The sequence below is a fragment of the Colobus angolensis genome, unplaced genomic scaffold (assembly GCF_000951035.1).
Source record: "Colobus angolensis palliatus isolate OR3802 unplaced genomic scaffold, Cang.pa_1.0 Scaffold387, whole genome shotgun sequence".
NCBI lineage: Eukaryota > Metazoa > Chordata > Mammalia > Primates > Cercopithecidae > Colobus > Colobus angolensis.
The window spans coordinates 339,191-349,197 of NW_012117232.1; the positions used below are offsets into that span (position 1 = coordinate 339,191).

Genomic DNA, 10,007 nt, shown 5'->3' on the forward strand with positions numbered 1-10,007 from the left:
TCCCAGCTACACGGGAAGCTGAGGCAGCCTGGCGGGGGGGTGTCGAGGCTGTAATGAGCCATGATCATGCCACCGCACTGCAACCTGGGTGACACAGTGCAGCCCTGTCTCAAAAAAAAAAAAAAAGCTGATTAGGACGATAAAGTATATGAGCTTAATGAGGCGGATAATTAAAGCCTGTATCCATTAGCTTCTGCACTGTAACAAACTGCCGCATAGCTTGTGGCTTAAAACAACAGCCGTCTATTTAGCTTACAATTCTTTGGGTTGGGTTCATTCAGGTGGAACTTCTCAGCTGGGCTCATTCCAGCACCTGCCTGGATTTAATCACTTGTGGTTGTCTTCACAGAAGACCTCTGCTGTGTAGCAAGCATTGGGCTAGGCCAGGGGGTCCCCACCTTTCTTGCTTCCCAGTAATTTGTCTCAGTAATGTTTTCATAGTACCCCTGAGCCAAAAAACACACTCAGCGATTCTTTTTAATTAGTTGGGTTTAAACAGCCGAAGTATTTATGTCCTAACAACTTATTAGTCATTTGAAAAAAAAGTACACATACAGTGAAAGCAAAATACCATTTTTACTTCATTCGTAAGCACCCAGAATTGCTTACTGGCATGCGTGCCCTGTAGGGCACTTTACAGCTTCACCTTGGAATCAGATTAGACACCACCCCTGTTCCACATTCACATTGGCACAACACTTACTTTTTTTTTTGAGACGGAGTCTTGCTGTGACATGTCACCCAGGCTGGAGTGCAGTGGTACACACTCAGCTCACTGCAACCTCCGCCTCCTGGGTTCAGGCAATTCTCGTGCCTTAGCCTCTCAAGTAGCTGGGATTACAGGTGTACGCCACCATGCCTGACTAGTTTTGTATTTTTAGTAGAGGTGGGGTTTTATCGTGTTGGCCAGGCTGGTCTCAGACTGGTCTTGAGCAGTTTGCCTGTCTCGGCCTCCCAAAGTGCTGGGATTACAGGCAGGCATGAGCCACCGTGTGCCAGCCTGGTACTTGCTTTTTAACCACAGCAACATCTGCACACTTAGCTTTGCAAGGATACAGAGCAATCTGATGTTGAAACTGATGGCCTTGAGCTAGTCGCTTACTTATGCCTGACGGATGTTGAGTAGTATCTCTGTGTTCCCCTGAAACATTTAAAATATTCCTCTCTGCCCCGGTGAATTTCCCGTTCCACCCATGGTACCACAGTATCATCACTTTACCATTTCCTTGAATCCTAACCACAGTCTTCTAAGACTGGCATTGTTCACGTTTTATGATTAAAAGAAAGGTAGTCTCGAGTGATTGTGTGACTTTCCCAGAGTCACATGAAATTTTTTTTAGAGACAGGGCCTCATTCTGTCGCCCAGGTTGGAGTACAGTGATGCAATCACAGCTCAGTGCAGCCTCGACCTCCCAGGCTCAATCAGTTCTCCCGCTTCAGCCTCCCAAGTAGCTGGGACTACAGGCGTGCGTCACCACACCTGGCTAATTTTTGTATTTTTTGTAGAGGTAGGGTATCGCCGTGTTGCCCAGGCTGGTCTTGAACTCCTGGACTCAAGCAATCTTCCCGCCTCAGCCTCCCAAAGTGCTGTGATTACAGGCGTGAGCCACGGTGCCCAGCTTGCTCACATGAAATTTGACATTAGGGCTATTTGAGACCAAAGCCCATGTAACTGCAAATTCACTCCAAAGCGAGTTTTTATTTTGGATACTATGTTCTGGATAAAAGCCACAGCATGTTAAGTTTCCCTGTCAGAGAATAATTGGGACTATTTAGGGATTTTCAACAATTGGATATCAACGAATGGCCTTTGGGTTTTTGTGTGTAACTTTAATGCGGGGTTTCACAACCTCGGCACTCTTGACACTTGGGTTGGGTAATTCTGTAGCGTAGGACTGTTCTGTACATTGTAGGATGTTTGCCAGAGTCCCTGGCCTCTGCCCACTGGATGCCAATAGCACCCTATGGTTGTGACAACCAAAAGGTGTCTCCAGACATTGCCACATGTTCCATAGCGGCAAAGTTGCCCTGTTGGAGAACCACTGCTTTAATTTAATAATGACCAAGCCTGAGTAGTTAGGATTTTCACAACCGTCTTTTCATTCTGGCTGTGTATAAATTGGTTCTTAAGTTTTTAAACCATATTATGGTCTTACATTTTCAGGGCTTCTCTTCCCTCTTAAGCCTCTTAGAAATCAATCCTCTAAAGTAGTATTGATCACAGAAAGAACTGCTAGTAGCAATACAGAGGTTTTAAATCAATGTTAATTGACTTTCTCAGAGTTGAGTAAGTATGGTCCGTCTTTTTTGGTTGTTTTTTGAGACAGAGTCTTGCTGTTTCACCCAGGCTGCAGTGAAGTGGTGCGATCTAGGCTCACTGCAACCTCCACCTCCCAGGTTTTTTGTTTTTTTTTTTTTTTTTTTTGAGACGGAGTCTTGCTCTGTCGCCCAGGCTGGAGTGCAGTGGCCGGTTCTCAGCTCACTGCAAGCTCCGCCTCCCGGGTTTATGCCATTCTCCTGCCTCAGCCTCCGAGTAGCTGGGACTACAGGCGCCCGCCACCTCGCCCGGCTAGTTTTTTGTATTTTTTAGTAGAGACGGGGTTTCACCGTGTTAGCCAGGATGGTCTCGATCTCCTGACCTCGTGATCCGCCCATCTCGGCCTCCCAAAGTGCTGGGATTACAGGCTTGAGCCACTGCGCCCGGCCCACCTCCCAGGTTTAAGTGATTCTCCTGCCTCAGCCTCATGAGTAGCTGGGATAACAGGTGCCTACCACCACACCCAGCTAATTTGTGTATTTTTAGCAGGGATGGGGTTTTGCCACGTTGGCCAGGCTGGTCTTGAACTCCCGATCTCAGGTGATCTACCGGCGTTGGCCTCCCAAAGCACTAGGATTACAGGCATGAGTCACTGTGCCTGGCCGGTCTGTTTCTTTAGAAAGTTCTTCTGTAAGTATCACACAAAATGTTTTCAGTTGCCTTACATTTTTCTCTTATGAAATAGAATATAGGAAAAGAAGGGATTGTGGATCTCATTTTGGCAAGCGAGTTATCTTTCCCACTAGCTCTCAGAAGCATTCCAGACAGATAAGGACTTTTTCTGTTCTTGTAGCCTCTTGCCAGTGCTAGATTTTGTACAAATGGCCTTATTTTCCCAGAATTATAAAACTCCTTTGAAACTTGCTCTGAGCCTATCCTCCACAAATACATTCAGTTCCCTGCAAAATAATGGTAAGGCATCCTTCAGGGACAGATAACGGACCTGTTATTCCCCACAGCCTGAGTAGCCCCTGACTTAAGAAGAGCAACTGAATCATTTGATGCTGGTGTGTGTTACTCAAGTCATCAAATTCTGTCATTTAAAGGGATCTTAAGGTCCTCTTGTCCAGTGCTTCCCATGTGGTATGCCAGTGTGCCACCACGTACGGCTGGGCCACCGCAGAGTGGTGGGTGAGCCTCAAGTCATTGACTCCCTTCAGCTCAGATGTACCTTGTGTACAGCTTACAAGAATAATCATGATGATGTGTGACTTATGTTTTACATGCTAACATTAGATCCTAATGTAAGAGAGGTCTCCCCTGAACTACATGGTACTAGACTTCATGTGTTAATATTCTGGTGTATTATTTGTTGTTTTTTGGCCAGGGACGGAAAAACTCATTTCGAATGTGCTTATTATTAATATATTTGTTATTTGCAAGAAGTTACGCAGGCATTTTGGAATTATTTTCATAATAGGGTAGACAACTACCTTCATATTCTTTTATTTTGTAGAGACAAGGTCTTTGTTCTGTTGCCCAGACTGGAGTGCAGTGGCAGGATCATAGCTAACTGAAGCCTTGAACTCCTGGGCTCAAACCATCACACCTCAGCCTCCGGAGTAGCTGGGACTATAGGCATATGCCACCTCATCTAGCTAGTTTTTAAAATTCTTTTGTACAGACAGTCTTGCTATGTTGCCCAGGGTGATCTTGAACTCCTCATTCAAGCCGTCCTCCTACTTGGGCCTCCCAAGTTGTTGGAATTATAGGCGTGAGCCACCATGCCCAGCCACATGCCATATTCTTTATATTACTTTCCTGACTCCTGGCATCCTAGGGCCGACTTTGGGTTCCCTGCTTGCCCTTTATTGCTTTCCAGACATCTAGCAGGCACTTAGGAGGTATTTCTTTAGTTTATGATGTGTAGCCATATGTATTTGAATCAGCCAAGTGGAGTTATCAAGATAATAAATGAGAAACTACTTACATGTTATAGGTTAGCCTTTTCAGCATTTTTTGCTGAAGTTCTCAGAACCAAGGGAACCTGAATTAGTAGCAGTAGTATGGGTAGCTGTTGATGTTTCAGCTCCTGCCATGGTTTGTACCCTCAAGGAAGTTGAACAAATAATGTCTGAAGTTGAGTGAATAATAAAATCAAGCAATTTTCTTTCTTTAATAAAAATTTGTTAACTTTTTTTTTTTATTTTTATTTTTCTGAGACGGAGTCTCACTCTGTTGCCCAGGCTGGAGTGCAGTGTCACGATCTTGGCTCACTGCAACCTCCGCCTCCCAGGTTCAAGTGATTCTCCTGCCTCAGCCTCCCAAGTAGCTGGGACTACAGGTGCCCGCCACCTTTTTCTTTTTTTTTTTTTTGTATTTTTAGTAGAGACGGGGTTTCACTGTGTTAGCCAGGATGGTCTCAATCTCCTGACCTCGTGATCTGCCCGACTTGGCCTCCCAAAGTGCTGGGATTACAGGCTTGAGCCACCACGCCTGGCTACCCTCTGATCTCTTAATTCCACTCATACTGTCTACTTTAAAGAAATAACTGGACAGATGCTTCATGACGTATATACAAGGATGCTTGCAATACCTAGATGGGGAAAACTTAGGAATACCACGTCTCATAGTGAGGGATTAGCTAAATAAGTTATATTTTATCCAGTCAGTGGAATGCTATGAAATCATTATACAGAAGGATGTGCCTGATGCTGTTGTTATGTAGGAAAAGCAGTTTTCAAACCACATATCAGATGGTCCCATTTTCTTTTCTCTATTCAGGGTGTGTGTGTGTGTGCGCATGCGCGCCCACTATGTGCATGAGAGGGAGAATGTGTTTTTGTTGTGTACAATAACTTAAGCACATAGGACAAAAGGCTGAAATGTTACACACCAAAACACGAATAGTTATGCTTGGAAGATACGATTTTGGTTAATTTTTACCCTCCTCTTACCTATTTTTTTTTTTTTTTTTAACAGTGATGCATGTATTTTTATAGTAGGGGAAAACCATAAGGCTACTATAACTTTGGAAAAGACATATTCATTAAAATTATAGCCTCTGGTTGCATTTGCAGATGGACACATACTGGATTCAAAGAGATATGCCGTTATTGGAGCCGATCTCCGAGACCTGTCTGAACTGGAAGAGAAACTAAAGAAATGTAACATGAATACACAGTGAGATTTTTTTTTTAAAACCTCTTTTGCATTTGTGATTTTATGCTAATTATGAGATAAGGCCAGTCAGAAGTGTAGCATGATACTCATGTTCTTATTTTTTATTCGGTAAGTTTTATTTCATTGCTACCTAGTTTTCTGAAAAAAAATTCTTTTTTTTTTTTTTTTGAGATGTAGTTTTGCTCTTGTTGCCCAGGCTGGAATGCAGTGGCACAATGTCAGCTCACCGCAACCTCCACCTCCCAGGTTCAAGTGATTCTCCTGCCTCAGCCTCCCGAGTAGCTGGGATTACAGGCATGCGCCACCACACCTGGTTAAGTTTGTATTTTTAGTAGAGATGGGGTTTTTCCATGTAATCAGTCTGGTCTCAAACTCCCGACGTCAGGTGATCCGCCTGCCTTGGCCTCCCAGAGTGTTGAGATTACAGTTGTAAGCCATCACGCATGGCCTAGTTTTCTGAAATTTTTTAAGCAATACTGTTCTTCAAGTCTGTTTCTACGTCAGAATCACCTGTGTTACTTTGTAAAAATACTGGTGCCTTATTTAATATAAAAGTTTGAGAGAAGATAATTGTATGGATAGAAACATGTTTGTAACATATAAAGAAAAGATTGGTGTCCAGAATATATAAAGAACAACTACTATTAAAAGCCTCATAGAAAAATAGGCAAAGGATAGATTAACAGGCACTTCAAAGAAGAAACTGAATATCATATGAAACAGGTATTAGGCATCAGTGATAATCAGATGAAATTCTATTTTACTCTCACCAAGTTGGCAAAAATGTAACAGCTGACAATATCAAGTGTTGGCAAGGATGTGGGGGATAGGGAATGATACACCACTGCTGGAAGTGAACTTGGTGCAACCATAGTGAGGAGCAATCTGAAAGTATCGAGTAACGTTGTAAGTATGTGTACCACAGGATATAGCAGTTCCATTTCGTGGGTGTCCCTTTGAGAAGATCTTGCATATATGCATAAGGAGAATGTTCCTTGTAGTTCATGAGTCTAGGAACTGAGTCCAGCTGCACAGGTTTGAATCCTGACAGGAACATGCACTAGATCATGACCTTGGCTAACTTCACATCTCTGCATCTGTTTCCTCTTCTGAAAAATGTGAATGATAGGCTGGGCGTGGTGTCTCATGCCTGTAATCCCAGCACTTTGGGAGGCCGAGGTGGGCAGATCACCTGAGGTCAGGAGTTCGAGACCAGCCTGGCCAGCATATTGAAGCCCTGTCTCTACTAAAAATACAAAAAATTAGCTGGGCGTGTTGGTGGGCACCTGGACCCCAGCTACTCAGGAGGCTGAGGCAGGAGAATCATTTGAACCCAGGAGGTGGAGATTGCAGTGAGCCAAGATCATGACATCGCACTGTAGCCTAGACAACAGAGCAAGACTCCATCTCAAAAAAAAAAAAAAAAAAAAGTGAAAATGTGAGTACTAATAGAATCCACTTGTAAGTGTTAGCAGTTGAGAATGTTGATAACTGTCAAAGAAGTCTCTGAGGAATGCTCTTCATTTCTGTAGTTTTAATTGTTGCTGATAATTTTGATGGTTCCTCAAAGAGAAGATAAAAATAATTCCTAATCCCAATACTTAGAGATAACCACCTTAATAAATTTTATCCCAAAATTTGTAAATATATGTTTTTCTTTAAAATGTGATTATGCTATGTGTATAATTTTGGAACTTTTTGTTTGTTTGGAGACAGGGTCTTACTCTGTCACCCAGGCTGGAGTGCAGTGGCATGATCTGTGCTTACTGCAGCGTGAATCTCCCAGGATCAAGTGATCCTCCCACCTCAGCTTCCTGAGTAGCTGGGACCACAGGCATGCACCACCACACCCAATTAATTTTTGTAGAGACAAGGTTTCACCATATTGCCCAGGCTTGCTTTGAACTCCTGAGCCCAAACAATCTGCCTGCCTTGGCCTCCCAAAGTGTTGGAATTACAGGCATGTGCCATTGCACCCAGCCAGTTTTGGAACTTTTAAAAGAATCGGCTGGGCGTGGTGGCTCATGCCTGTAATCCCAGCACTTTGGGAGGCTGAGACAGGCAGATCACGAGGTCAAGAGATTGAGACCATCCTGGCCAACATGGAGAAACGTCGTCTCTACTAAAAATACAAAAATTAGCTGGGTGTGGTGGTGTGTGCCTGTAGTCCCAGCTACTTTGGAGGCTGAGGCAGGGGAATTGCTTGAACTCAGGAGATAGAAGTTGCAGTGAGCTGAGATGGCGCCATTGCACTCCAGCCTGGTGACAAAATGAGACTCCCCAAAAAAAAAAAAAAATCAAATATATGTGTGTATATGTACACGTATAATCATTTGTTTGTTAGTTTATTCACTCATTTAGCAAATAATCAAGATTCTGTGAGGTACCGGTACCCACTATAGAGCCATGAACAAAACAGCTTACACATTGTTGTGTGTAAAGAGACATTAAACAGCTAATGACATTTGACTGTTTAGTTACTCCCTGGGATATCTGCTTTGAAGAAGTGCAGGGAAGCATCTGATAGGCCACTTGAATCTGGGGACCATGGATAGCTTTTGTATCAATAAACACAGTCCCTGAAACATCATACTTATGAGCTGCATGAGTAGTCCATTGGGTAGGGCATACCATGTTCTTTTCAACCAGTTTCTTGTTGGGCTTAGCTGGATGTTCTGCAGTTTGGGCTGGGCTTAGCTGGATGTTCTTCTGCAGTTTGGGTTGGCCTTACTTGGCTGGAGGTTCTTCTGCAGTTTGGACAGGGCTTAGCCGGATGGTTCTGATTGGGGTCGGGTTTAGCTGATATCCTGGAGTTCAATCATGTGGATAGTGGGCAGGCCCAGCTAGGGTCTGGCTGGCTGTCAGTTGGGAGGCCTCCTTCTATTCCACAGATCTTCTCCTCCTATAGCAGGCTAGCTTGGGTTCCTTCAGGTTTCCAAGTGCAGCAAGAGAGCAAGCACCAATGTGCAAGTGACTTTAAAACTTCTGCTTGCATCATGTTTGCTACTGTCCTGTTGACCAAAGCAAAAGTTTCATGACCAGCCTAGATTCCAGGGGTAGAAGAATAAACACCTCTCAAATGGGAGAAGCCGCAGTGTTATGTTGGCATGGTGTGAGTACACAGCAAGGGAGAACTTGTAGCCGTTTTTACAGTCCAGCACACACACTTAACATGTTTTCATTACCACACAAATCATTGCTCACTGCTCACCTGTTCACAGTAAAAAGCTCAGATTGTGATGGTATTCCCCATGTATTTCTGCCCTGACTGGGGCTGTGCTCGCTCAGGCCTTCTGATTTCCCTGGGGCATGGACTGCCCCACCAGCACTGCAGTATGATTAGAGGGTCCTGACTTGATGATAACAAATTTATGTGCCTTTTTTTCTTCTCTTAAGATTGCCAACACTCCTGATAGCTGAATGTGTGCTGGTTTACATGACTCCAGAGCAGTCCGCAAACCTCCTGAAGTGGGCAGCCAACAGTTTTGAGGCAGCCATGTTCATAAACTACGAACAGGTAAAAGGAAGCACAGGCGAATTGGATTCTGTACAGGACCCCTGTGGTGGCTTCCCTCTCCCATTACCCTTCGGATAACTTCCCTCATCCTTTTCCTTCTTCCTCCAGCCTCTCACGTATCTCCTTTATTCATCAACCAGCAATCTTAGTACTCCTGACCTCTTGACCTCCTGCAGACTTTTAGCTAGAGTTATTGGAACTTCTGTCTTAGCCTTTACAAAAGTCTTTCAAGTTCTTATTTTTATCATTACATGTACCTTGGAGTCAGAGAACATGAGGAAGGGGATTTTGGCTACCAGCATTTCGGGGTAGCAACTCAGATAGTGTCAGGGACAGGCAGGTGGTACCAGTGGAGGAAGTCAGCCAGGTGTAGTAGTATAGGGTTTGGGGACTGTGGTGAACTGGAGCACCAACGTCCCACCTCATGGGAGTGGCCACTGTCCATTTACAACCAGTTGTTATCATGTAGGCATGTGAGCCTAGAGCTGCCAGAACTCCTGATTTTTGAAAGAAGTTGGAAATATGGGATTTTAATGTAAAATATTCTAGTTTCTAAGATTACTGTGTATGATTTACCAGCTGCCTGTTTACTTCTTCTGATTTATTGCAGAAAAAGTTCTGTTTTAGAGCTTTGGAATAGCCCAGCTTGGGTTGAATCCTGGCCCTGGCTTGTAGTCTCAGCTATGTGACCTTAGGCAGCACAGCTGCCTAAGGTCCATGCTCCAGAGGTGGGCATTCCTGCTGTGTGACCTGGGCAAGTTACATAACCCCTCTGTGCCTGTTTCTTTTTTTTCTTTTCTTTTCCTTTCCCTTTCCCTTTCCTTTCCTTTTCTTTCTTTTCTTTGCCAGAGTTTCACTCTTATTGCCCAGGCTGGAGTGCAGTGGCGCGATCTTGGCTCTCTGCAACCTCCGCCTCCCAGGTTCAAGCCTTTCTCCTGCCTCAGCCTTCCAAGTAGCTGGGATTACAGGTGTGCACCATCACATCCGGCTAATTTTGTGTTTTTAGTAGAGATGGGGTTTCACGATGTTGGCCAGGCTGGTCTCAAACTC

General features: G+C 44.2%; 1 protein-coding gene across 2 annotated transcripts in view; it reads left to right on the forward strand.

The window, feature by feature from the left end:
- Positions 1–10,007, forward strand: part of LCMT1 (leucine carboxyl methyltransferase 1) — a 71,114-nt gene that overhangs the window by 47,265 nt on the left and 13,842 nt on the right. Inside the window, exons 6-7 of one of the 2 annotated variants that reach the window (XM_011954620.1) lie at positions 5,338–5,440; positions 8,837–8,957. In XM_011954620.1, the coding sequence (XP_011810010.1) occupies positions 5,338–5,440; positions 8,837–8,957 (224 nt within the window). The remainder of the gene's footprint in view (positions 1–5,337; positions 5,441–8,836; positions 8,958–10,007) is intronic. The other variant, XM_011954621.1, reaches the window with a different exon arrangement.